At 38.1% G+C, this 25,695-nt stretch overlaps 1 protein-coding gene across 8 annotated transcripts in view; it reads left to right on the top strand.

Moving 5' to 3' along the window:
* mtmr3 (myotubularin related protein 3) overlaps positions 1–25,695 on the top strand; it is a 98,374-nt gene that overhangs the window by 67,814 nt on the left and 4,865 nt on the right. For 4 of the 8 annotated variants that reach the window (XM_043715815.1, XM_043715814.1, XM_043715818.1 and 1 more), the window contains 4 exons: positions 3,700–5,179; positions 13,974–14,084; positions 16,678–16,766; positions 21,809–21,835. In XM_043715815.1, the coding sequence (XP_043571750.1) occupies positions 3,700–5,179; positions 13,974–14,084; positions 16,678–16,766; positions 21,809–21,835 (1,707 nt within the window). Of the gene's footprint in view, positions 1–3,699; positions 5,180–12,363; positions 12,441–13,973; positions 14,085–16,677; positions 16,767–20,278; positions 20,723–21,808; positions 21,836–25,695 lie in introns of those variants that run through there. The other 4 variants (XM_043715819.1, XM_043715823.1, XM_043715821.1 and 1 more) reach the window with 3 other exon arrangements.

Raw genomic sequence — 25,695 nt, 5'->3', positions numbered from 1 at the left:
AGGGGATGGAAGACTGGAGGTTGGCTAATGCGGTGCCATTATTTAACAGAAGTGGTGAGGAAAAACCGGGGAAGTATAAAGGGATGAGCCTGACGTCAGAGGTGAAGTAAGTTGTTAGAGGGGATTCTGAAGCACAGCACTTAGACACATTTGGAAAGGCAAGGGCTGATTAGGGAGAGTCAGCATAGATTTGTGCATGGGAAATCATGTCTCACTAACTTGATTGAGTTTTTTGAAGAAGTGACTAAGAAGATTGAAGAAGGCAGAGCAGTAGATGTTGACTATACGGAATTTAGCAAGGCGTTCAACAAGGTTCTGTATAGTAAGCTGATCAGCAAGGTTAGATCACACAGAATCCAGGGAAGCTAGCCAATTGAATACTAAATTGACTTGAAGGTAGAGACGGAGTGGTCGTGGAAGGTTGTTCCTCGAATTGGAGGTTTGTGACCAGTAGTGTGCGCAATGATCAGTGCTGGGTCCACTGCTTTTCATCATTTATAAATGATTTGGAAATGAATAAAGGAGTAGTGAAGATAACACCAAAACTAGTGGTGTAGACAATGAAGATGGTTATCTCAGAGTACAATGGGACCTTGATTGGATGGGTCAGTGGAATAAGAAGTGACAGATGGAGTTTAATGATAATTGTGAGATTTTGCATTTTGGTAAGTAAATCCAGGCAGAATTTATGCTGTCAATGGTCTGGCCCTGGGGAATGTTGCCAAACAAAGGAACCCAAGAGTGCGGGTTCATAATTCCTTGAAAGTAAAGTTGCAGATAGGGAGAGTGGTGAAGAAGGCATTTGGCGTACTTGCCTTTATTGGTCAGTGCATTGAATATAGGAGTTGGGAAGTCATGCTGCGGCTGTATAGGACATTGTTAAGGATACTTTCGGAGTACTGTGTTCAATTTTGGTCTCCCTGCTTTAGGAAAGATGTTGTGAAACTTGAAAGGGTTCAGAAAAGATTTATAAGGATGTTGCCGAGATTGGAGAGTTTGAGCTGTGGGGAAAGACTGAATAAGGTGGGGCTTTTTCCCCTGGAGCATTGAAGGCTGTGGGGTGACCTTATAGAGGCTTGTAAAATCATGAGGGGCATAGATAGAGTGAATAGTTGTGGTCTTTTCGCCAGGGTAGGGTGTCCAAAACTAGAGGGCATAGTTTAAAGGTGAGAGGGGAAAATTTAAAACTGACCTGAGGGGTAATTGTTTTCTCGCAGAGGATGGTGCATGTTTGGAACGAGCTGCCAGAGGAATTGGTGGACGCTGGTACATTTACAACATTTAAAAGGCATCTGGATGGGTATATGAATAGGAATGGTTTAGTGGGGTATGGGCCAAATGCTGGCAAACTGGATTAGATTTATTTAGGATATCTGGTCAGTATGGATGAGTTGCACTGAAGGGTCTGGTTCCATGCCGTATAATTATGATTCTATAACTGACTTGATATTTTGATTGGGAAATGCAAGCCCATGTTAGCAGGGAGAGGGTGATGTGGTGGTAATATCACTGGATTAGTGACATTAGCTACTGCTGGGGACTTCTGTTTGAATCCCATACTGGTAGATGGTATGATTTGATTTCAATTTTTACCAAAATTCTGGAACCAAAAGTATTAATGTAATCTTTGTCAATTGTTGTTAAAAATCCTTCTGGCTCAATAATGTCCTTTTAGGGAAGGAAATCTGCCATCTTCATCTGATCCACATGTGGCTTCAGACCCACAGCAATGTGGTTGACTCTTGACTGACCTCCATAATGACCTAGAAAATCAGTCAGTTCAAAGGCAACTATGAATGGTCAACAAGTGCTGCCAGGGTTACTTATATCCTTACAAAAATGAAATAGAAGTGTATTTTGGCTCACATGTACATTAATATTTTAATTTATTCTATAAAAGTGACAGCTCCTCAAACCTGTTCTGCCTTTCAATTAGATCACAGCTAATTAGATCCTAACTGCATTTATTCATAACCCTAAATATCTTGGCATGATAGAAAGTATGAATCTTAATTTGTAATTTCACCTTGACTTTGCTTCAACAGCATATTGGAGAGAAAGTTCCATATTTCAACTACTTTTGAAATAGTCCACTCAATAACCTATCTCTAAGTTTAAGATTATATTCTCCTGGACTTCATCCAGTAAAGAAAATAATTCATGTCTGTCTACTCTTATCACATTATTTAACTGTAAACATCCCTATTCAGATCACTCCTTAATCCTCTTTCTATTCAGAAGAATACAAGCCTAGTCTACACAATCTGCCTCCATAATTTAAATCCTTTTAGTTTTGTTAGAATTATGTTGCATCCACATTACACCCCAAAAGAATAATATAGCCTTCTTCAAGCCCAGAACTGAATGTAATACTGCAGATAAGATTTAACCAGATCTTTGTAAAAACTATAAAGTAACTTCCATTCCTGTGTATTCTAGTCTTCCTGAAATAAGGACCCTTATTTCCCCTTTTACTTAGTTTGCCAGTCCAGCTCTTAGCGACTTCTGCCCATGGTCATGCTCTTCCAGAGATCCTAGATTATTAGAAAATACTCTGATTTTTATGTGAAAAGTAGGTGACCTCAGACTTTCCTACATTGAACTCCTAATTGCCATAATTTTGACCTCTCTCTTAATCTGACATATGTCCCTTTTCAACTTTAACTACTTTAATGTTGAAACTGCTTGAATCTGGATGCTAAACTAGATTAAACATTTCTTTCTTGGTTTTCAATTGAGCATTTAGCTTAAAACAAAGCAAAATAATGTGGTTGACAGCAGGATAGGCTAAGGAACTAGCTTCAAGAAAACTGAAAGAAGCCAGCAAGTCTGGACTTTGAAGAAAAGCCTCGCTTGAAATTCAGTCCAAATAATGAAGATTTCTGTCATCCTGTTTAATATTGTAGATCTTAACTTTAATAAATGTGGGAACTACAAAGATTATCTAATAGATCACAGCATTAAATTGTCCAATTCCAGTTTAGTACAGATGTATTTTTAAAAGTCTTTGGACTGGATATGTCCTTCAAAAGGGAAAAAAACTATTTAGTGCATAGTTGAAATATTTGTGCTAATGTTTTTGCTTTGCAAGTACAAACACATGGCCCATTTTGCATTCCCATGTACAAAAGAAGTGCCTTGTTTTATCAACTGAATATTTTTAAAACCCTGACTCAAGTGATGCATCAAATAATCTACTAATAGCATTAATATGAAAATCATTTAGGTTTAGGGGGTATCAAGAAGTAGTTTTTCTATACCATTTTAGAAACTATCTTAATAAATTACTTTGCAGCTACTTGAATAAAACTGCAAGATATTTACTTGGATTTTATTTCTTAAGGGACTAATTGCTTATTACTACACAGGATCATATGCATCTCCCTCTTTCTGTTAAACAGACAAATAATTTTATAGCTTGAGGGCACTCTTGCAGACACAACCTGGGGCAAGGCCAGGAAGCAGATTTGCATGGACTTCCTCAGGATTTAGAGGGATTTATGCTATTTGCATTATTTTGCTCCACCCTCTAGGTATCTGACCATCTGAGCTAACCAACCCCATGACCTTTTATTAACCTCTTTCCTTCTTGGCTATTGATAGCTATTTCATTTTGGAATTGCAGTTGTAGATGGAGAAACCAGAATTGATCCTAATATATTAAACAGTTAATTGATAAATATATTTCTGTTACCAAAGGTTACCAAAGACTAGATCATTTGACAACTTGACAACAGTTTGCGATAATCCTGGGCCTACAGCAAATAGACGCTCCAGTGATCCAAGTCTAAATGAGAAATGGCAGGAACATCGCAAGTCTTTGGAACTTAACAGTGTTGGAATAGGGGGATTGATGGATGGGAATGGACTAGATGATTCCTTCAACAGTGAAGCACTGGAAATGGGAAAGCTAGGCAAGAATCCTTTGGGAGCTGAACTTTCTGTAGCTGCTGGTGTTGGGGAAGGTCAAATGGAGAATATTTTACAAGAAGCCTCTAAAGAAGATAGTGGGTTGGAGGAGCAGTCGAAGGATGCACCAGTAACAGAATTAAAACGAGTCGTAAATGTTTTAAGTAACAAAAGCGAGCTTGACAGTGGCCTGACTAATCAATTGGTAACTTTTGTCACAGAATCTTCGGAAACATTAGCAATGAATGAAATGGAAAGTACTGAGCCTAATTCTGGGCTTGTTACAAATTCAGAAGAAGGGACCCAGGATGGGTTGGTAGAGTCCACAACTCAGATTCCATTGTTGCATGGTATAGATGCTGGTTTCATAAAGGTGGCTACTGAAAATTCTTCAAGTTATCCAGAATCGTTTACGGAAGCAAATGGTTTGATTAGTCCAAGTATTGAACCAGAAAATCAATATACTACAACTCAACCTTGCTTACCCCATTTATTCACTCCAGACAAACTGGAGGAGAAGATATCAAATTTGGAAAGTTCTACTGAAACTTTAACGGGAGATGGAACAAATCAGGAAGCACCACAAACCTACTCTAGTGATAAACCTTATTTGAATACCAGAGGAAATGGTACCATGATACCTGCTGTAGACACTGAAAATAGTTTTTCTCAATTTATACCTGAAAACCAGGACATGGTATTGAAATCAAGATTTGCAAATGACCTACATAGGACTTCAGATAAAAGCGTTCAAAGTTCACAGCCTCCTCCTTGTGCCTTGTCATTAAGTGAATGTAAAGATGGATTTGTTCCTAATGGAGAAGTCAATAGTGAAAATACAGTTGTGGAAAAAACAACAGACTTTGGAAGTGGTACTCAAAGAAATATCACAGCTAATGGACTCTGTATAAATGGAGACGAGTTGAGAGGGAAAACGGTGTTAAGTAGACAAGTTTCTGCAGCTAGTTGCAGCTCTTTGCAGTTTCCATCTGGCCATTTTAGAAACCCCCATCCCAAGTGGTCGCATTACTGCTCTGGAAAACAACAGCCAGTCACAAGCCCAGATCAACCTACACGAAGCCATTTGGATGATGATGGGCTGGCCACTTACAATGATATTATTCAACAGCGACTTCGTCAGATAGAGGCAGGGCATCAGCAGGAGGTAGAAACTTTAAAAAAACAGGTGCAAGAACTGTGGAGCAGGCTGGAGTGCCAGCATTTTAGTAATTCATCCCTGCGTTTTAATGGAGATTTTAGTGACGAAGTGGTAAGTCCAGGAATTTTTTTTTTGCATTATTAATGTTGATTGTATGATGTATTTGTGGACAACAATTCTTTTTATTTAAACTGTCAGATTTTCGAATCATAGTAATCAAATTAAATTAAAAACCAATGTTGATGATATGTAAGCAACCTTTCTACCTCAGACATTTATTCTTAACATACTAAGTAGGAGCTTAGTCTTCTGCTGAATTAGGACTCAAGGCACCCTTTCCTTGTGATTAGTTTATTGACTGAACGGCCACCTAGCCCCTAACAAACCCCTCAGTACCACCAGCTCCCCTTTTAAAGTTATTTTTAGTAAAACATTGTTTATCAAAATATTTTAGTTAACCCGTTTGGACAGATGTGTTATGATACACTTCCGGGGCAGATGGGACTTGAACCAGAGGTAGGGACAAACCCTTGCTATCCTGACAATGGATATTGTTGCTGTTACACAGTCTGGATGTATTGTGATGAGCCTCCACCATACAGAATCTACTGATAATTTTGTTTTGTTTTTTACTTGCATGGAGTAATATATTGGTACAATAGTAGCTATGTTAAATCTTTTAATATTAAGTTTTGTTCCAATCTTATATGTTTGTTTGTAGCCACAGCATTTTCAGTGATTAGTTTTCTTCCCACTCAGCCCTGCATGTTTGCTGAAACATTCCTCAAGGATTAATCCTGGTCTGGACAATTTCCATCTGAATGGTTCCCTTGACAGAGTTGTTCTTAGTTGCTGAAGCTGATCTTATGTCTAAGTGCTTGACATACAGCTGCATCTTTAAACCTCTTTGCTATCTCTACTCATCGTTAACATCCAGTCCTTGATGTTCCATAATTATCTCCAACTGAACCCTCATTTTCTCTGCCAAAATGCCATTCAGGTTCTTGCCACTGAACCCATCCATCAGCGACTGCCTTCTACAACCTCTGAAGTCACCCAAAGCCATCAGCATACGTGCTGCTGAACAGTGCCTTTGTTATCTGTAGACTGGACTAATCTAATGCTGTCCTGGACAGCTTTGCTTCCTTTAAATTTGAACTTCTAGAATACTCTGCTATCTACATCCTGCACCAAGTCCTGCTCACAATTCAAATCTCACATTGTAAATTCACTCTCATCTTCTGATTCCCAAACACTTCATATTTAGAATTATCATTGATGGTTTCAGATTTCTTTCTGACTTAGCCCCTTCCTATCTCTTCAGCCTCTTCACTTTTATAAAGCTCAAATTCCCCATTCCTCCATCTGGCTTTTTCAGTACCCCAATTCCTTTTACTGACCTTCAGTTGCATTTCCTTTAGGAAATTCCAAAACCCTTTACCTTTAGTACAAAACCTGAAAATGCTAAAATATTTTCATTTTTCTTAAATCTTTTGGCTTTCTAACATATAGAGTTTTTACTCATTTTCATTACTCCTGTAACTCGGGTTTTCATTCAGGTCTCCGCCTATATCTTGTGAAACACTATAAAGATGATCTAATTGAACAAACTCTTGGTCATTCAGTCTAATTCATGCTGTTAGAATTTCACCATTAAATAGGCTAGGGGAAAAATGTATAATGGTGTTTATTTTCTTGCTTCTGCCTATTTTTATTTTTGTATCATTCATTACAGTGGAATAAATGAAAAGCCCAAATCGACAAAAAAAAGTCAAATGTAACAGCAATATGTTGTGCTTAAATGTCTCTGTAGTTTTCCTTGTCTTTTAATTGGAATAGATTCATTAATTTTTATAATTATCATTTTGAGCTTGGGTCTTAAATATTAATGCATTTTAGCATCTGTAATTTTAATTATCTTGTACAATATTGTTATTATCTATGCGAGTACCTCTGTGTACAGTCAGAAGATTGTGCTGAATGAAATGACTAACTTAGAATATTTGGTATAAAATTAGTTTTAGTTTTCAGAATGACTTCTTTGTTATATTGCTGACATTTTTAAATGGTCCACAGCATATAAAATAATTGTACTAGAATGTATTGGAATTAAATAAATATAAATATTATGCATTTACCAGCTCAGTAACTAGTTCAGTAACAGCTATTATTGCTAATGGCTGATGAGGGAACCTGCTTTGGTTCCCTTGCTGCTCATGGGTTTCTCATTAAATGATGGGAATGATTGATATCTCACTCAAAGACTTTAAAAAAGAGAGACAAACAGTTGAATGGCATGTCTCAACAAACTTTCAAAATTCCCTGATTAGGAAACATTGGCTTTGAATTAGTCTAATCCAAGGAAATCTTGAGTAAAGGCTCCTATCTCCAGAGAGGATGATCAGAGACCTAAAGACCAAAACATTGAATGTATTCAAAAGGCAGCTATATATAGCACTTGGGGCAAATGGGATCAAAGGTTATGGGGAGAAATCAGTTTTAGGCTATTGAGTTGATCGATCAGCCATAATTGTAATGAATGGCAGAACAGGCTCGAAGCACTGAATGGTCTCCTCCTATTCCTATCTTCTATGTTTCTATTCAAAAGCAGGTAAATTCAGTATTTTGGAGGGGATAGTTAGATGGCAGTATTGAAAATTCTTTTTGGGAGTCCTCCAAGTGAGGACAAATATATGTATGGAATAAGGTGTAGGTTTGCTCGCTGAGCTGTAGGTTTGATATCCAGACGTTTCATTACCCGGCTAGGTAACATCATCAGTGGCAACCTCCAAGTGAAGCGAAGCTGTTGTCTCTGCTATCTATTTATATGTTTGTCCTGGATGGGGTTCCTGGGGTTTGTGGTGATGTCATTTCCTGTTTGTTTTCTGAGGGGTTGATAGATGGTATCTAAATCTATGTGTTTGTTTATGGCGTTGTGGTTGGAGTGCCATGCCTCTAGGAATTCTCTGGCATGTCTTTGCTTAGCCTGTCCCAGGATAGATGTGTTGTCCCAGTCGAAATGGTGGGGTTTTTTTCATCCGTGTGTAGGGCTATGAGGGAGAATGGAACAGGGAGAATCAAACTTAGGAAGTGTGAAACTTACGTTTGTGTTTTTGCATTTTAGGGCTTGTTATTAAGGTTTGATTAAGCATCAGTCAAACAAGTTCCAATAATTGCAGCACAGCAACACTGAATACCCTCTTCCATGCTTTTGTTACTTCTATGCTTAACTATGCTAATATTGTTCTGACAGGCCTTCCACTTTCCAACGTGTAAATTTCAGATATTGCAAACTCTACTGCTCAGACACTAACTGCACTAAATTCTGTTCATCCAGTATCCATATGTTCACCTACTTACTTTGACTCCTAATCCAGCAACATTTCGAATTTAAAATTCTTCTTCTACTGTTCAAATCCCCCCACAACCTAGTCATTTGTTAACTCTGTAAACAACTTGTGTATCCATGCTATTCAATGCAATACTATTAATGGCGTGCCTTCAGCTACCAAGGTTTGAAATTTGCTTCATAAGCCTCTGCTTCTCTATCCTTCTACCCTCCCTTACTTAAAACCTAGCTCCAATATCTCTGTGGCTTGATGTCACATTTTGCCTGATAAGTTATGTGAAATACCTTAGGCCGTTTTAGTATCTTACGAATGCTATTTAAATACAAATTATTACATTTAAGCTTTCAATACAAAGAAATAGGGTCAGTCAGCTCAGTTTGGCTGGGTGGCTAGTTAATGACAAAGTGATTTCAACAGCATGGGTTCAATTTCCACATTAGTTGGTAACCATGAAAGAGCCCACTTTCTTAATCTCTCCCTTCACCTGACGTGTGGTGACCCTCTGGTTAAACCACCTTGCTCTTTCATGAGCAGCTTTATGGTCTGGTAGGAGTGTGATTTGTTTTAGCCTTTTATAAAGAAATGATGTAATACAACAGACAAACATTACAGCTTTTGGAAATCTGAAGTAAAGATACAAAATGCTGCTACATGAAACTGAAACTACATTGCTGATTAATATCCAGATTTCTTTCCTACATTCCTCCTTGAGTGTGAAATTTGATAAAGAAGTGCATTTGAATTTTTTTTTTTAAAACTTGTATACGTTCTTATATATTCATAGTCACTTGATAGATTTGACATAAATGGATGTAAGTTTGCTTGCTGAGCTGGAAGGTTTCTTTTCAGATGTTTTGTCACCATACTAGGTAGCATCATCAGTGAGCCTCAGGTGAAGCACTGATGGTATGGCCTGCTTTTTATTTGTGTGTTTAGGTTTCCTTGGGGTGGTGATGTCATTTCCTGTTCTTTTTCTCAGGGGGTGGTAAATGGGATCCAAGTCAATGTGTTTTTTGATAGAGTTTTCGTTGGAATGCCATGCTTCTAGGAATTCTCGTGCTTATCTCTGTTTGGCTTGTCCTAGGATGGATGTGTTGTCCCAATCGAAGTGGTGTCTTTCCTCATCTGTATGTAAAGATACTAGTGAGAGTGGGCCATGTCCTTTTGTGGCTCGTTGATGTTCATGTATCCTGGTGGCTAGTTTTCTGCCTATTTGCCCAATGTAGTGTTTGTTACAGTTCTTGCAAGATATTTTGTAGATGACATTAGTTTTGCTTGTTTTCTGTACAGGGTCTTTCAAGTTCATTAGCTGCTGTTTTAGTGTGTTGGTGGGTTTGCGGGCTACCATGATGCCAAGGGGTCTGTGTAGTCTGGCAGTCATTTCTGAGATGTCTTTGATGTAGGAGAGAGTGGCTAGAGTTTCTGGATGCGTTTTGTCTGCTTGTTTGGGTTTGTTACTGAGAAATTGGTGGACTGTGGTCATTGGGTACCCATTCCTTTTGAATAGGTGATTTTCCTCTGCTCTTCGTAGTTCCTCTGTCCTGCAATGTGTGGTGGCTCATTGAAATAATGTTCTAATTCAGCTTCATTTGTGGATGTTGGGATGATTGATTCTGTAGTTCAGTATTTGGTCCAAATGTGTTGTTTTCCTGTAGACGCTGGTTTGAAGTTCCCCATTGGCTGTTCGCTGTACTATGACATCTAGGAATGGCAGTTTGTTGTTGTTTGTTGGTAGTTTGAATGGCAGTTTGTTGTTCAGTGAGCAAACTTACATCCAGAAGCTCAGCCTGAGCTACAAATCTTCTCAAAGCTCATTTGACATAAATATAGCACGTTTGCTGAATATGGTTGGCATCATCCAACAGCTAAGTACTTTAAAAACCGTCTCTATTGAGTCCACTGTTTGTGTTTATATTGTGTCTTTATCTTTTAAGAGATGCATTGGGATGCTTTTTTAGTCAGTAGAATCTTTGAGATCAGTTTGTCTATATTAACACAGCTTCTATCTTTATCCTCCATTCCAAATTGGGTTTGATTAGTATTTACCCTTGGACATCCACCAATCTGTACTTAATTGTCATTTGGCTCAATCTTGTTTTCTGTTTGAACTGTTACAGACCAGGTCAGGCACCTCAAAGCATTCCAAGAAAGTGGCCCAGTCCCTAACTTTGCTAGTTGTTTTAAGCAGGTGTAACGCGGATATTCCAGGAGTGATGTATGGTCAAACCACTTAATTTTAAACAAAGCAATTTATTTACAAGATTACCAAATGAAACATAAACAAAAGAGAACAGAATACCAAATAACTTATCTGAAAACCCAACTGACTATCCCAGTTTAATGATGCTGTTCCCAATACTTGCAACAATCCCCATAAACAATCCTTGGCACAAAAGATAAAATCAAACACAGTCTCACAGGACTGAAGTCAGAGATGTTCAGCATGGACCTGCTTCTTTGGTTTCAGCAGCTTCGCAACTGTCTACTTTCAGGAATAGCCAGACCAGACCAGAGAAAAGCTGAGCTGGGACAACTGGCCACTACCCTTTCATTGTACAAGTGTTTATTTTAAACTTGGATACTGCCTCAGGCAAAAAGCTTTTGTTAGCTATAATCAAATTGGCCCTAAAACTGATCCAAACATAGAATTTTCAGAACCTGTGTTTATACGACCTCCTGGTTTTTTAAAAAAAACCCAAGGACAACATAATCTTGTAAAAGAAGCAGCATCATCACAGAACTTCCTAATTCCTGAATCCAGTTGTATGCACCATATTCTTTTGGAGTGCCTAACGATGATGAGTCTTTTCATCCCGTGTCTATGTGCCAAATTATGTATGTGTAAATCTTCGGCAGGATCGGTGGTTCAAGGGAGGCACGGTGGCTCAGTGGTTAACACTGCAGCCTCACAGTGCCAGGGTCCGGGTTCGATTCCAGAATTGGGCGACCGTCTGCGTCAAGTTTGCACGTTCTCCCTGTGTCTGCATCAGTTTCCTAATTGCTCTGGTTTCCTCTCTCAGTCCAAATATAGATTAGGTGAATCGGCCATGCTAAATTGTCCCTAGTATTCAGGGATGTGAACATTATGTGCAAAGGCAGGGATAATGTAAAGTAATAGGGATGGGGAATACGTCTGGGTGGGATACTCTTCTGAAGGTCATTATGGACTTGTTGGGCCTAATGGCCTGTTTTCAAACTGTAGGGATTCTATTCTCATGATTGTCTTCGATTATGATATAGAGCTGAAAATGTGTTGCTGAAAAAGCGCAGCAGGTCAGGCAGCATCCAGGGAACAGGAGAATCGACATTTCGGGCATAAGCCCTTCTTCAGGAAATGGTTGAATGGCTCTCTAGTGCTCTCTGTCTAGGCTGACTTGGACAGCAAGAAGTTGAAGCTTTCATGAGAGAAGAAAACAATTGAAAATAGTGTGAAAAAAGAAGTTACAAATTTAAACTTAAGATGCACGTAAAAAACAAACTTTTTTTAAATATATAAAAACGTTGCAAATACAGATAGCTGCCAATGCCTCTAGGTGATCATAGATATTAATATACATGGTAGACAAACCACTGTTTCCTAATCAACTTGGCCTCCAACAGGACACATCATCTTGAGAAAGGAAGTGGAGAAATTTAGAGATGGTTGGAATCTATCTTTATTATGGCATGTTATCACATTTAATTTTCTTAGGTGATCTTTATGTTTAATCTTATGGACTGATGCCATTGTGAGGTTATGGCACACTTAAGCATTCCATGAAAAATTGTTTAATTATCTTTAATGCTATCATATATTCTACAACTTTGGAAATTTTTTAGATGTTCCTAGGAAGCAGATACAACAAAAGCCCTGCTCATTGGCTATTTGAGTGAAACATACAGTTTTATGACTTTTTAAAAATCCATTGGCATAACACTTTTTAAACTTTTGTATTTTCAAAATAGTGTATACATCCAGGAATTATTTTGGAATCTATTAGCGTAAAACGCTTATGATGATCCAGATTACTTAATGTCCACAGGTAATATATTTTTTCGATTGAGAATATTTTTCACTCAGAGGGGAAATTTTGGGTAACAATCATTGAAACAGTATTTCAAATTCTTTACCTAAAAGGTCAATACTGAAAAGATAGCTTTGATAGGTTGCCATTGCAATCTAATATATTTTGAGTATTTTTTTATGATGTATCGCACCATGATTACTTGGAGATATTTTGTGCTATGCTGATTTGTTGTGTTTTTTATAATTACTAAACATGATGGAATATGTTTACTGTTTTACCTGTTGATTGTTTGAGAATATTTTAATACCTGATTTGTTGCCACTGCTTCAAAAAAAACAGCCTGGGGCTCATTAAATAAGTGCATTGTATCCATTCGTGCAAACCCGGGTTAGCGCAGATTTGCGTAATATTTGGTTCAGCTGTCTGTGTTGTGGTCTATAGACTGAAAAAGAATCCTCAAGACTCTTGGATCTCTAATGGATCCCTATATTGGCATCAGTAAGGCATGGCTGTGATGACCTTTTCTGCCGATTAGCCTGCTATTGGTTTCCAGCCAACTTTTGTATATAATTATTATAAACAAAGTCATTGGTACTTTAATATTGGATAGATCACTGCTTTCTGAAAGGAATACGAGACAAGGAAATTATGTTGAATTCAAATGAAATTAGTTCACACTCAATTCTCTTTTTTAATACATACAACAATACCGAGCAATTATTGGAACAGAATGCCACTTAAATTGATGTGGCTTTCAATGCCGTACAACTGAGCATCTAATTATCAAACTATACAAATTTTACATAAGACTCCTAATTTGTTGCATAGTTTTTTTTTCTTGGAATAAGATTCTTTATCGTGGTCTGAAGTTTACACACATTTGTTTATTCAAAATTTATGATCATCTGATTATGGAAATGATGTACGTGAGAGGAAACTAATTCGATGACAAAGTCTGACAAACTCTTTCTGAACTAAGAATTTTTTTAAATGAGCAGAAAGCTTCTTGCCTCTCTACAGGAGGGGAAAGGAACAGACAAATTGAATTCAACTATTATCAACTATTAAAACAGCAAAAATAAATTTTATGTCTGACACGCCTTTAACACATTTAACTTAAATGAAACTCTGGATTCATGGATTTGTTAGCAGCTATAGGATGTGTGATCCCCCCAAGGCAAAATATGATTTGGATTTCATGTACTAGGTGACCTATTTTTGTGACTCATTTAATGTTTTTTGAATGATGTTCTAAGAGAGTTTACCAACTATTAACAAATATTTGATTATGAAGAATGTTATTGGTTTATATCATTGCTATAAACAGTGTTATTAATAAGAATATTCTGCATTTTTGAGATTGAAGATCTGAGTTCTATTAGTATTCATATAAAATGCACATGTTGTCTGAGGGTTGTGATTCCATTAATGTTTTAGAAAACTATCTCCCTCTTAGTAGTGAAGATGTAAGTACTTTGTTGCTGGGTTGCAAATACTTTGGTAGATTTGGATTGTACTTTACCATTCTTATTTGTATTCTGTAATTAGACCTCTATCCCAGACTCTGAGAGCAATATGGATCAGAATTGCTTATCTCGCTGCAGCACAGAAATATTCTCTGAGACCAGCTGGGAGCAAGTGGAAAAACAGGACACAGAGGTGAGAAATGCAGCTTCAGTAAGAAATGGAAACTGTACAAAATGATTAAAAAATTGAGAGCTTCTGTTCTTTAAGCAAGCATACCAGGAAGAAAAATGTAAGCAGTGAAACTCTTCACTAGATGCAGAACAAATGCAATTCTTGAACAATTTGAAGGTTAGAGATAGGTGAAGCACAAAATAAGTGGAGAAAATTTCAATGGAACTTCTCAGGATGAAGTTCCATCAGTAGTATTAGTAATCCACTTTCAACTTTTAAAAAACACTATAGGTTGACAGTTTAAGAACTGCTACAAAGCACAAAGAAGAAAGAATAGACTGCACGAGAAAATGAGTGGTCAAGAAATTGATGAAGCATTGAATTAATGAAAAGGGCCAGGAACATCTTTATGCAAAAGAAGTAAATTAAATTTCAGCTTAAGAAACCATGCAACAAAGATAGCATAGCATACCAAAGTCAGAATTTTAAGACTATTCCGAAGTTAATTCTCTTTCAAAGTTTACTATGGAGGTTAACTATACCAATTCATTCTTGATCTATTCACAAAGCTGTGCAAAGTCATGACATAGAATATAGAACAGTACAACGCAGTAATAGGCCCTAAAGTGATGAGAACTGGGTTGTATACCTAAAGTAAAATTCATTCCCATTCACCACATTGACGTTTGAGGCATCACTCATCCTTGTAAAAAGATATCTGCATTCGTCCAGTTGAGCTCTACTGAGAATGTCACAATAGTAGGTCTTTAACTTGGGTATTATTATCATGGTTTCAAAGTATCTTGCCATTCCCATTAAGCTACTGCTCTATTAATTGAATAACTCCTTCATGGTGCCAAATGAAAACCATGACCATTGAATCCCATAGAATTATCATGAAAGCTTTTTTGTAAATTCAGTTTTAATTTGAAATTCAATAATACAATGTTCAGTATGTGTGTTGGTGTTACTCACTGATCTCAATTGGATCATTTCAAAATGAGAATAGTGTACACTAGCAAATATCTGTTTGCTTACCATTTAAATGTGATGGAAGAAATGCTGTTGAAAAATATTGGGAAAAGCTATTTCAAAGAAAAGTTTTCCTCTGTTTAAAAATTAGTGAGATGCTTCTGCCTTCCCCTTGCATCTGATTGTATAGGATCATCCATACGTAGTGAATAGACAATATTGTGCACTATAAGAATGAATCATTAACTCCATTAACTTTCTGTTGGCCTCAGTATACCTTCCAACCACTTTAGCCCATATTAATATCATCTTTCTTAGTGTCTGAACCTTTAACTGAATGTTAATTTGTACCTAATTGAATTCTTGTAAAATGCTTTGGGACATTTTCCTAAGTAAAGTATGCATATAGAAATGTAGGTTGTTGTATGCTGATTAAAGTATCTGGTCCTTGCCTGATTTTCATTTTATTCCAAGGTGATATACTTCTGAGGCTCTATAAGGCTCGGGTCAGACCACATTAGGGGTATTGTGCGCAAATCTTTGAGCCCCATATCTCAGGAGGTTCAGAAGAGGTTCACAAGAATAGTCCCAGGAATGAAAAGCTTATCTAATGAGGAATGTTTGAGATTCTGGGTCTATTCTTGATGAAGTTTAAAAGGATGAGTGGGGGGGGGATCTAATCAAAACTTACAAAAACTGAATGACCTGGATAGAATTGATGTTGGGAAGATGTTTCCGTTGGTAGGAGAGACTAGATCCCTAGGAATGAGATAAGGAGAAACGTTTTCAGTCAGAGAGTGGTGAATCTATGGAATTCACTGCCACAGAAGGCTGTGGAGGCCAGGTCATTGAGTATATTTAAGGTGGAGATAGATAGGTTCTTGATTGTCAAGGAGGTGATGGGTTATGGATAGAAAGCTGGAGAATGGGGTTGAGAAACCTTTGAGCCATGGCAGAGCAGACTCGATGGGCTGAATGGCCTAATTTCTGCTCCTATGTCTTATGGTCTTATGTGTCAGTATATAAAGTCAAAAATGTTTGGTTTGTAACTTACTCAAAACCAAGCCTTTCACTGTAAATTCTAAATCATAAGCCACTGTGTTGTGATTTCTGGCAGTGTTTTTCTGAAGAGTTCAGGTGGAGTAGCAGCTTTTGAGAACAATCTGTTGCGATATCATTGCTCTCTGTTGTCTGGAATATTAAAATTATCCATTGTAAATTAAAATTCCGAGTTTAGTTTTTATTTTCTCTCTTGCGTATTACTGATGCTCCTCCAGAATCCTTTTTCTTTTGTTACTAAAAACATCTGGTTGTTTTGTTTGTGTGTGTTTCATGCTTTCTCTGTGCACGTCTACATTTAATTGATTTCTAGGGAATGTTGTTTTAGATGGACATTCTGGTTTCCCAGTAGGAAACTTGTACATCAAAACCCTCCAGAATTCAATTCATACAGTCAATTATTTTGTCTGTGAGCATAGTAGGGATAAGCAATAGTTCAGTTTTTCCACACAGCAGTTTGAATTCATAATGAAGGGTAGGAATTTGTTGCTTGGAAGACTAAAGTGCAGTTAAAATTTGGAAACTTGGGGTCGTATCTTTTTCAAAAAATACTGTTTCTTGATTTCCCAATGTCTCATCATAGGTGACTCGATGGTACCCTGATCATTTGGCTCCACAATGCTATGGCTGTGAAAGTCGATTTTGGCTGGCTAGCAGAAAGCACCACTGCAGGTACTGTATACAAAATATTGCACAGATGTAGCTAGATGTGTTGCTTTTGTCTACTCTTGTTTTTCATATGATGTGCCAGTTAGCTTAAACTATTACATAAACATGGATGCAATTAAATTTTTTAAAAAGGCTATAACCATATTCATTTATTTATATCTAAAAAGATCACTACGTTAGACATATGTGACTCAATGCCATACTAGCTACCAAAGATTCTTCAACTATGACATTTATAAACAGGATATGGTTCAAGGAGTAGATCCATGTTATGATCTTTACAACATTGAAATTTGTTTTTGGCTAGCTATAACTTTAATGCAGACTGAAATCTTCCATTTAAAATGTGTAGTTCAGTTGTTTACCACTTATATAGTATTCCATACCAAATGGTTTGAGACTTTTTATGCTGTAAAAATTTAGTTTGTAATTATATGTTTCAGAGTTTGTGTTGTTGGTCCTTCAATCAGTTCATTTTCAACAATTCATTCTCACTATCTACAAATGAATTTCCATTGATATGTTTTACTTGTCAAAATAATACAGGAAACAAGTTTTTTGCTGTACTTTTTCTCAACTAAATACAATTTTCTTGGAGAGATCCTGTATATCAAAGGAATTCGGAAGACATGAACAACATATGCACCCCCAGCAGTTACAAAGTGCTAAATCTTTGGGAGCCAATTCTTTACCATCGTGTTTTCTTTAAACAAGTGATTCATTTACAGGAATGTAGCCACACCTTCCTTATTAGTTTTTTTTCTTACTCAGCCTTAAGCTGATTTATGATAGATGGAAATGTGTTGCTGGAAAAGCGCAGCAGGTCAGGCAGCATCTAGGGAACAGGAGAATCGACGTTTCGGGCATTAGCCCTTCTTCAGGAATGAGGAAAGTTGGTCCAGCAGGCTAAGATAAAAGATAGGGAGGAGGGACTTGGGGGAGGGGCGTCGGAAATGTGATAGGTGGAAAGAGGTCAAGGTGAGGGTGATAGGTCAGGCGGGGGCGGGGGCGGAGAGGTCGGGATGAAGATTGCAGGTTAGGAAATGGACCCACCACCAAGGAACTAACCTCCATGTACAGCGCATCATCCGCCTCCATTTCCGCCACCTCCAAACGGACCCCACCACCAAGGATATATTTCCCTCCCCTCCCCTACCAGCACCCCGTAAAGACCACTCCCTCCGTGACTCCCTCGTCAGACCCACACCCCCCACCAACCCAACCTCCACTCCCGGCACCCTCCCCTGCAACCGCAGGAGGTGCAAGACTCGCGCCCACCCCTCCCAGGTGTGGGCGCCAGTCTTGCACCTCCTGCGGTTGCAGGGGAGGGTGCCGGGAGTGGAGGTTGGGTTGGTGGGGGGTGTGGGTCTGACGAGGGAGTCACGGAGGGAGTTGTCTTTACGGAATGCTGATAGGGGAGGGGAGGGAAATATATCCTTGGTGGTGGGGTCCGTTTGGAGGTGGCGGAAATGGCGGCGGATGATGCGCTGTACATGGAGATTGGTGGGGTGGTAGGTGAGGACCAGTGGGGTTCTGTCCTGGTGGGGTTTGGAGGGGCGGGGCTCAAGGGCGGAGGAGCGGGAAGTGGAGGAGATGCTGTGGAGGGCATTGTCGACCACGTTGGGGGGGAAATTGCGGTCCTTGAAGAAGGAGGCCATCTGTGTTGTGCGTTTTTGGAACTGGTCCTCCTGGGAGCAGATGCGGCGGAGTCGAAGGAATTGGGAGAATGGGACTGCGTTTTTACAGGGGGCAGGATGGGAGGAGGTGTAGTCCAGGTAGCTGTGGGAGTCGATCGGTTTTTAGTAGATGTCTGTGTTGATTCGGTCGCCTGAGATAGAAATAGAAAGGTCGAGGAAGGGGAGGGAGGAATCTGAGACTGTCCAGGTGAATTTGAGGTCGGGGTGGAAGGTGTGGTGAAGTGGATGAACTGTTCAACCTCCTCGTGGGAGCACGAGGCGGCGCCGATACAGTCATCGATGTAGCGGAGGAAAAGGTGGGGGGTGGGGCCAGTGTAGTTGCGGAAGATGGATTGTTCCACATATCCTACGAAGAGGCAGGCATAGCTGGGGCCCATGCGGGTGCCCATTTTGGTTTTAAATAGCTAATATAGCATTGTACAATAACGTGGTCTGTGACCTAGCTAACATGCTGTAGAAAGGAAAAACAGATATGAAATGGAGGACGTAAATAAGGACTATTCCAACAGTGAACCAGCACATAATTAAGAAGCATGTAGTTTCTGGGTGCACAATGTGGCAATGAACTGCTGCATCTGGTCCAATGAACACTAAGCCACATGAGCAGATGGATAGAAATAACTTAGCACCTTTCAGAATGCCCAAAGTTCTTCATAGCCAGAGAATTACTTTTGCAGTGTTATTACTGTTCTAATGTGAGAAATGCAAAGCTAACTTACACAGAGGATGTCTCTCAATTAATAATATGAAAATTACTAAAAATCTTTTTTCATTGAGATTGAGTAGGGAGAACTCATGGTTTTCTTTCATAGAATAGGTCATGAAAGAGTTAATACAAAAGGACATTTTAAAATGCATCTTGAAAGAGTTGGAACATGGTAGAAGGAAGAGAATTCCAGACGTTATGACGCAGATAGCAAAGCAGAGAAACGTCGCTGCACAAGAGGTCAAAATTCAAACAGCTCTTGGTTAGTTATATGGCTAGAAGACCAGGGAGTGGGTGAAGCCATGGATGGATTTGAAAGCAGGATGAGATAATGTTTTTGTTTTCCTCAGTAATGCACCAATATTATCTAACAAAATAGGTATGGAACCTATTAACAAGTCTATTTGCTATGAGGCAGCTGTGCAACCTTGTACCCACTTCTTGTTTTCCCTTCTATGAATGTTCAAAACTGTTTCTATTTCAAAGCAGTAAAACTGAGGTTGGAATCTCCTTGTTTATTTGCTCATCTCAGCCTATTTGTGCTGCAGCATTCTGTGATACTCCATAAATTGGATACTTTCAAGGAATTTCAAAGAATCTCTTCTCCATCTCCCATCAGTCACAATTTAATCTTTTTGAAGTTGAAGATGTTCAAATTGGAAAGAAAGCGTACAATGAATTGCATTGACACAGTAGACCCAAATTAGATTGCAGTTTTCAGCAGAGAGCTATGTTCTGTACAACAGTAGCAATAGACATTCCCACCAGGTGCAGTGATGTAAGCTGGATGTCCTCACATTACAGAACCAATAAAACATGTTGAAGTATTCTCTTTAACCATTAGTTTGTCAGCACCCCAGAGAATTCCAGTCTTCTAAAAGTGTATTTTTAAAATGAAACAATTCATTCAAAATTCTTGACACAAATCCTATAATAATAAAAGTATCATGCTATTATTTTACAATGTGTATATTTCTAAATGCTGAGAAAATTTTGTGATTTCATTTCAAATGTTTAAATTCTTCTTTTCCCTCTTTTTTTTACTTGTAGCTATTTGTAGATGTAGTTTTGTTCAGTAGTATTTTTGAACATTTATTTCTGTGACTCCAAAGGTCCCATTGTCCATTTTGAAGTAAGAACATCTTTGGAAAAAATGGCCTCTCTTCTAAAACAGGCTGAAAAACATTTTTCAGGCAACTGAGTGCCAGCTTTAAGGATAATATAACCATGTCACAAACTTGAACAGTTCATTCTTTTGGTTTGACAAAGACCAGTATCGAAGTTATTTTATCTACAAAGCTGTTTGTGAAACAAGAGAGGTCATCTGTGATGAAGTAATGGTCACCACTGTTTACACTTGAAGATAAGATATTTTAGGTGCGTTCACTCCCCCGTCTGAGAAAATAATTTTTAAAATTTTACTTCAAATCTTGGAGAATTTCAAATATTGCAATAAGTTTTGTTTTAGTAATGTTTCCTGTGTAATTGTTAAACATTGTTCAAGCACAATACAGAACTGGACATGCAACCAAATAAAGGTTCCATTTTTAAAACTTGTTCACATTTCTGTTGGTGTTCTGTCTTTGCAACATGTTATAATGAGTCATAATTTCCTCCAGTTAAATCTCAAAGACCAAAACATTTATTTTGAACCCTTGCCAGAGTGCCTACAGTTTGCTACTGTATCTTTTCCTACTCACTTGGGCTGTACTAAAGATCTATAAGTTCAGGTCTTTCATGATACAGGGCAGTTTCCAACCCATATCTTCACCAATGTTAAGACTACTTCTATTTATACAACATTTATAGTATCGTTCTCCTCTCAATCAAAATATTTATTCCTGACTTTATCATTGCACACCAACCACATCTGTGACACCTTCTTTGCCTCTAAAGCTTCACCATCCATACAAGTTATCCAAAACTCCAGTGCCAAATCTTGGATCATATTCATTTCTAGTTTACTTCCACTTTTCTCAATGTACAGTGACTCCAGTTGCTAATTTACCCATCAACTTGTTCCCCTTCCTCCAAAAGCAGAACAAATGGGAAGTTCCTTCCATAGCTCTATTCACCTTATCTCTGAATTGTATTATCTGTATAGTCTGTTGTAACCTTTAACTTAACTCTGATTTCCTCTAATGTATTTCTCCCACCTTGTTAGGCTCAGCTGAGTCAAACCTAATGTATCAAACTCCTCTTCATTTCCTTTCTCCCTATCTGTAAATCCCTTTCCAAAGTCTAGATTTTAGTAGTGTCTTTGCCACTTCATCCCCACACCTGTGCACAATGCCCAGGTGTTTCTCTATAAAGAATCTTAGAGTGTTTTATGTTCAAGGCAGGACAGAATCTGATTAGTTTCCATGACATATTGACATCACTTCAGAGTGAGTGTTAAACAAGTAATATTTAATGAAGGGGATTTTTAAGTGATGCTTCTGTTTTGCGAATTAATACTCAATAGACCGTGCTTCCTCTCTTAAGATAATATTATTGGTAATAACTTGCATATTTCTAAAATGCTTCTATCATTATAAAGTAGCAGCATATTGTTTTTCATTTGTTTGTATCCCCTCGCTGTTACCCTGCTGATTTGCACCTTTTCCTTAGTTTCCCTCTGAGCTGTTTTTTCCATCTTGCAGGGACAGGGAGCCTGTTGATGACACATGGTGAGCATTTTCAACAGTCTTCTCTGTCTCTTGTTTGTCTTCATTTCCTGGTGATGTTGACTTAGCATTTACTTGTGTCTTAATCACTAAACTTTCCCCTTCAATTTGAGACCATGTTTAATTGAATTTGAAGTAATTACAAGTTTAAAAAAGACCTATCCCCAAATGGTATTTATCAGTCAAGTTAAAATTACAAAACTTGCTAAATAGTAAACAAATTGACTTCTGCGTTTATCACCGCTTTATTGCACACATTTAATCATGCTAAATGAATGAAGCCTTTCCAATATTTTTATGTTTAGAGCACATTATGTTTTGAATCAGCTTGATCAATTGGGTGCACTCCTACATAGCATTGTAATTATTAAAATTTGGCTTATCCATACATAATATGAATGTTGTTTATTTTTTACAACTTAATTTTTACACACTTCACTTCTAAAGTATTGAGGTTTAGTTGTCCTGAATATCAGCAGAAAGTGCACCTTTTAACTGCCTTAACTTGACAACTTATTTTGAAATTTTGGATGTTTTTCTTTCAGCTTCTTGTTAAAACAATGCTAATGAATGTTGGTGCTCTGCATGTTAACTCTCTAAATAAAACTTTTAGTTTAATTGTTAGCTGCAATAGTGTAATTTTGCCATTTCATAGTGTATAAAGTGATCAAAGAAGTGATGAAATCTCATTAAAACAGTTGTAGTGAGAAGTTTGTTCTGATCCATTCCAACTGATCCATTCATTCGATATGAATGTTTAACTGCCCAATATCTTACATGATTAAACCTTGCAACAGACTTAAGAAATTAGATCCAAGAAAATAAACTGTTTTTACATTTCGTGTGTAAAACTGGTGAAAGTGGCTCATCTAATCTAAAGATATATAAAATTTAAATTGAAAAATTATTCAAAATAGAATGATTAAACATGTTATTTTAAAAATTTAATACCTTTCATTGACCCAGTAAATTAGAAGAAACTTTGGAAACATTTGTTTCTTTTTAGTTTGATTTTTGGAAAAGATCTCAAATCTTATACTTACAATGTAGCTATCTATTTAAGTTACGAGATGCTACCTTACATTGAGCTCTTTTATCCAATGATCATTTCATACTCGTGAAAGACAAATTATCATAATCCAGACGAATTCTACTTCCAAGACCCATGAACTGGAAAACATTTAGACTTTACCAGTCATCAGTCAACTCTAAGCTTATAGTGAAAATCACTGAGAAAAGGACAGGGTGGGAAGGAAGGTGAGTCTGCAGAGGGATATAGACAAGCTTTATGCTCTGTTTCTTTGAAATAAAGGCCGACATTCAATTTTCCTTTATTACCTGATGAGCTTGTATGCTAGATATTTGTGATTTATGCACAAGGACTCTCAAATCCCTTTGTACTGTAGCTTTCTACAGGCTTTATCCATTTAAATAATATTCAGCTCTTCTATTCTTTCTGCCAAAATACATAACCTCACATTGTCCTACATTAAATCCAAGCTGCCAAGTTTTTGTTCCCTTGTCTCTATCAGAGACAAAAAAAAATGCAGATGCTGGAATCCAAGTTAGACAAGCAGGAGGCTGAAAGAACACAGCAAGCCTGGCAGCATCAGGAGGTGGAGAGTCAACGTTGTCTATTTCGACCTGTAAATTCTTTGTGTCATCTTCACCACTTTGCTTTCCACATATTTTTGAGTCATCCACAAAACTGTCTCCTTTTTTGTACTTTCAATTCCCTAATCCAAGCTATTAACATCTATTGCAAATAATTGTTGCCCGAGCACTGATCCTTGTGATACTCCACGGGTTGGCTTCCTGAAAGTGCCCTTTCAATTCTGTCTTCTATTTGTTAGCCAATCTTCTAACCATGCTATGATAAAAGCAAAATACTGCAGATGCTGGAATTTGAAAAAAAAACTAAGTGCTGGAGCAACTCAGCAGGTCTGGCAGCACCTGCAAAGAAAGAAAGTGTTAATGTTTTGAGTCCAGCAAAAGAGGTGGGGGCAAGTAGAGCGAGGGTATCCAAAGCAGCAGAGAAAAGAAGTGATAGTTGTGGTAAAGGAAAAATAGGGGTGTAAAACGGATGTAAACGAAGGTGCAAAAACGATAAAATGCATCCAGTAAACAAGTCAAAAACAAGACAGGACAGGAGAAGTGTGAGCAATATAAGTAAAATGGAGGACAGAGGTCATACTTTGAAGTTGTGGAACTCGATCTTGAATTCCTGAAACTGTGAAGTGCTCAGGTGGTGTTCCTCCAGCTTGCATTGAGCTTGCTCAGGATGGATTGCCTCATTATCTAAGGAGTTGCGACTGGAGCTGAACACTGTGCAATCATCAGTGAATATCCCCTCTTTGTATGATAAAGGAACAGCACCTGGTCTTTTCCACACAGGCTGCTTAAAGGAACTATCTAAAAGCATTCTATTTACTCATTGAAGCTATTTTTCTAGTTTATATTTATATTAAGATCACCCATAATCATTGCTGTCCCTTGATCATAAAAGCATAATTTGTCTTCATCTACATCCTTCCTACAACAAGGTTGCTGTATGGGGGCCTATAGATCACTTTCGCAAGAGATCGTCCACATGGCTTCATCTTCATATAAATATCTTCATATAACTATTCTTATTCTTCTTGACTGCTATATAGTATTAGTATTCAGAAGTATTGGGGTGGCACGGTGGCTCAGTGGTTAGCACTGCTGCCTCACAGCACCAGGTCCCAGGTTCGATTCCAGCCTCGAGCACTGGGTACGTTCTCCCCGTGTATGCGTGGGTTTCCTCCGGGTGCTCCGGTTTCCTCCCGCAGGCCAGGTGAATTGGCTATGCTAAATTGCCCAAAGTGTTAGGTGCATTAGTGAAAGGGAAATGGGTCTGGGTGGGTTACTCTTCGGAGGGTTGGTGTGGACTGGTTGGGCTGAAGGGCCTGTTTCCACGCTGTAGGTAATCTAATCTAATCTAAACCCGATCTTGTCATGGTGCAAGACACACCTTTGTAATATCCATCAGATCATTTAGTGTGCACTACCAATTCACTTTGTTATTAATACTACAAATGCTAAAAAAAGAGTATTTGCTTTTTATTATTCTGTGTTTTGTAGCATTTAGTCTTGACTACTGATTTATTCTTCGGTGTTTTTTTTTGTTTCTGACCTTTCCTACCAGTTTTATTGTCCTTCATATTCCACATTAGGAGTTTGCTCTCTTGTCTCAACTGTATTGTCTGATTTGTTATATTTACCTGAGCCTGATCATCCTCCTTTCCCTCCCCCAAACCATCCACAATTTAATTTAAAACCCTCTCTGTTTCCTGGTTATGCAAGAACACCAGTCCCAGGACAGTTCAAGTGTAAGACCATCCAAACAGTACAGATCCCATATTTCACAGTGCTGGTTGACCCTATCAACCAGAACGCACTTCTCCCACACCAGTCTTTGAGCATACGTTCACTTCTCTAATCTTATTCCTTCTATGACAGTTTGCACATGGCTCAGATAGTAATCCAAAGATTATTACTTTTGAGGTTTTTTTTTTAAATTTAGCACCTAACTTCTCAGTAGAACCTCTATTCTTGTTCTACATATGTCATTGATACTAACATGGACCACGACCATTGACTCCTCCCCGTCCCACTGCAAGTCTTTTAGCCAGAACAGAGGTCACACACCTCAACTCTGGGCAGACAATCTCGCCACCTAAGCCCTCACTTTTTTGCTCCAGAGAACATTGTTAATTCTCTGTCACTGTACTGTCCCCTACTACTTCTGCTTTTCTCATGGCATTCTCTCTCCTTTCCTCTTCACTTGTTCATAGCCCTCCCTCTCTCTCTCTCTCACACTCACACTCACTCACACTCAC

Source organism: Chiloscyllium plagiosum, chromosome 25 (genome assembly GCF_004010195.1).
Source record: "Chiloscyllium plagiosum isolate BGI_BamShark_2017 chromosome 25, ASM401019v2, whole genome shotgun sequence".
Classification (NCBI taxonomy): domain Eukaryota; kingdom Metazoa; phylum Chordata; class Chondrichthyes; order Orectolobiformes; family Hemiscylliidae; genus Chiloscyllium; species Chiloscyllium plagiosum.
The sequence above is the reverse complement of the archived record's forward strand: the minus strand, read 5'-3'. Positions and strand labels throughout refer to the sequence as shown.